This window comes from Apaloderma vittatum, unplaced genomic scaffold (genome assembly GCF_000703405.1).
Source record: "Apaloderma vittatum isolate BGI_N311 unplaced genomic scaffold, ASM70340v1 scaffold27673, whole genome shotgun sequence".
NCBI lineage: Eukaryota > Metazoa > Chordata > Aves > Trogoniformes > Trogonidae > Apaloderma > Apaloderma vittatum.
This window is the reverse complement of record NW_009709163.1, coordinates 64,251-64,615: the sequence shown is the minus strand read 5'-3', so window position 1 is coordinate 64,615 and position 365 is coordinate 64,251. Positions and strand designations below refer to the sequence as shown.

At 45.5% G+C, this 365-nt stretch overlaps 1 protein-coding gene across 1 annotated transcript in view; it reads right to left on the bottom strand.

Annotated features, from left to right (window-relative positions):
• XRN2 (5'-3' exoribonuclease 2) overlaps positions 1-365 on the bottom strand; it is a 34,792-nt gene that overhangs the window by 11,238 nt on the left and 23,189 nt on the right. Inside the window, exon 27 of the mRNA XM_009866824.1 lies at positions 272-363. Coding sequence (XP_009865126.1) covers positions 272-363 — 92 coding nt within the window. The remainder of the gene's footprint in view (positions 1-271; positions 364-365) is intronic.

Here is a 365-nt window from a genome sequence, read left to right as displayed (position 1 = left end):
TTGCTTGTTTTAAAGAAAAGTACTTGATCTCCTTAGCCTTAGGCAAAGTGCTGGTTTTCCTACTGCACTGGAATACTGGGAGCAGCATTTGAAACGGGATCCCACTTACAGGCACTCAGCTATGTTTTAGTACGTTTGGCTACAGCAATTCCATGAAGGAAGAGCAATGGGATCGATGTCTGAATCCACTTATTTGTAGTAGCGACAGACCAAAACGAAACTTTTTTAACATTTTTAGAACTCTGAAGTGTAGAAAGCAGAGTCGACTTACTTGACAACAACCTAGGAATCTGCTGCTGCCCACTCAGAAGCGGCCGGGCGTAGGGGCTCCCGCATGTTCCGAGAGGCACCGCATTGGAATACAT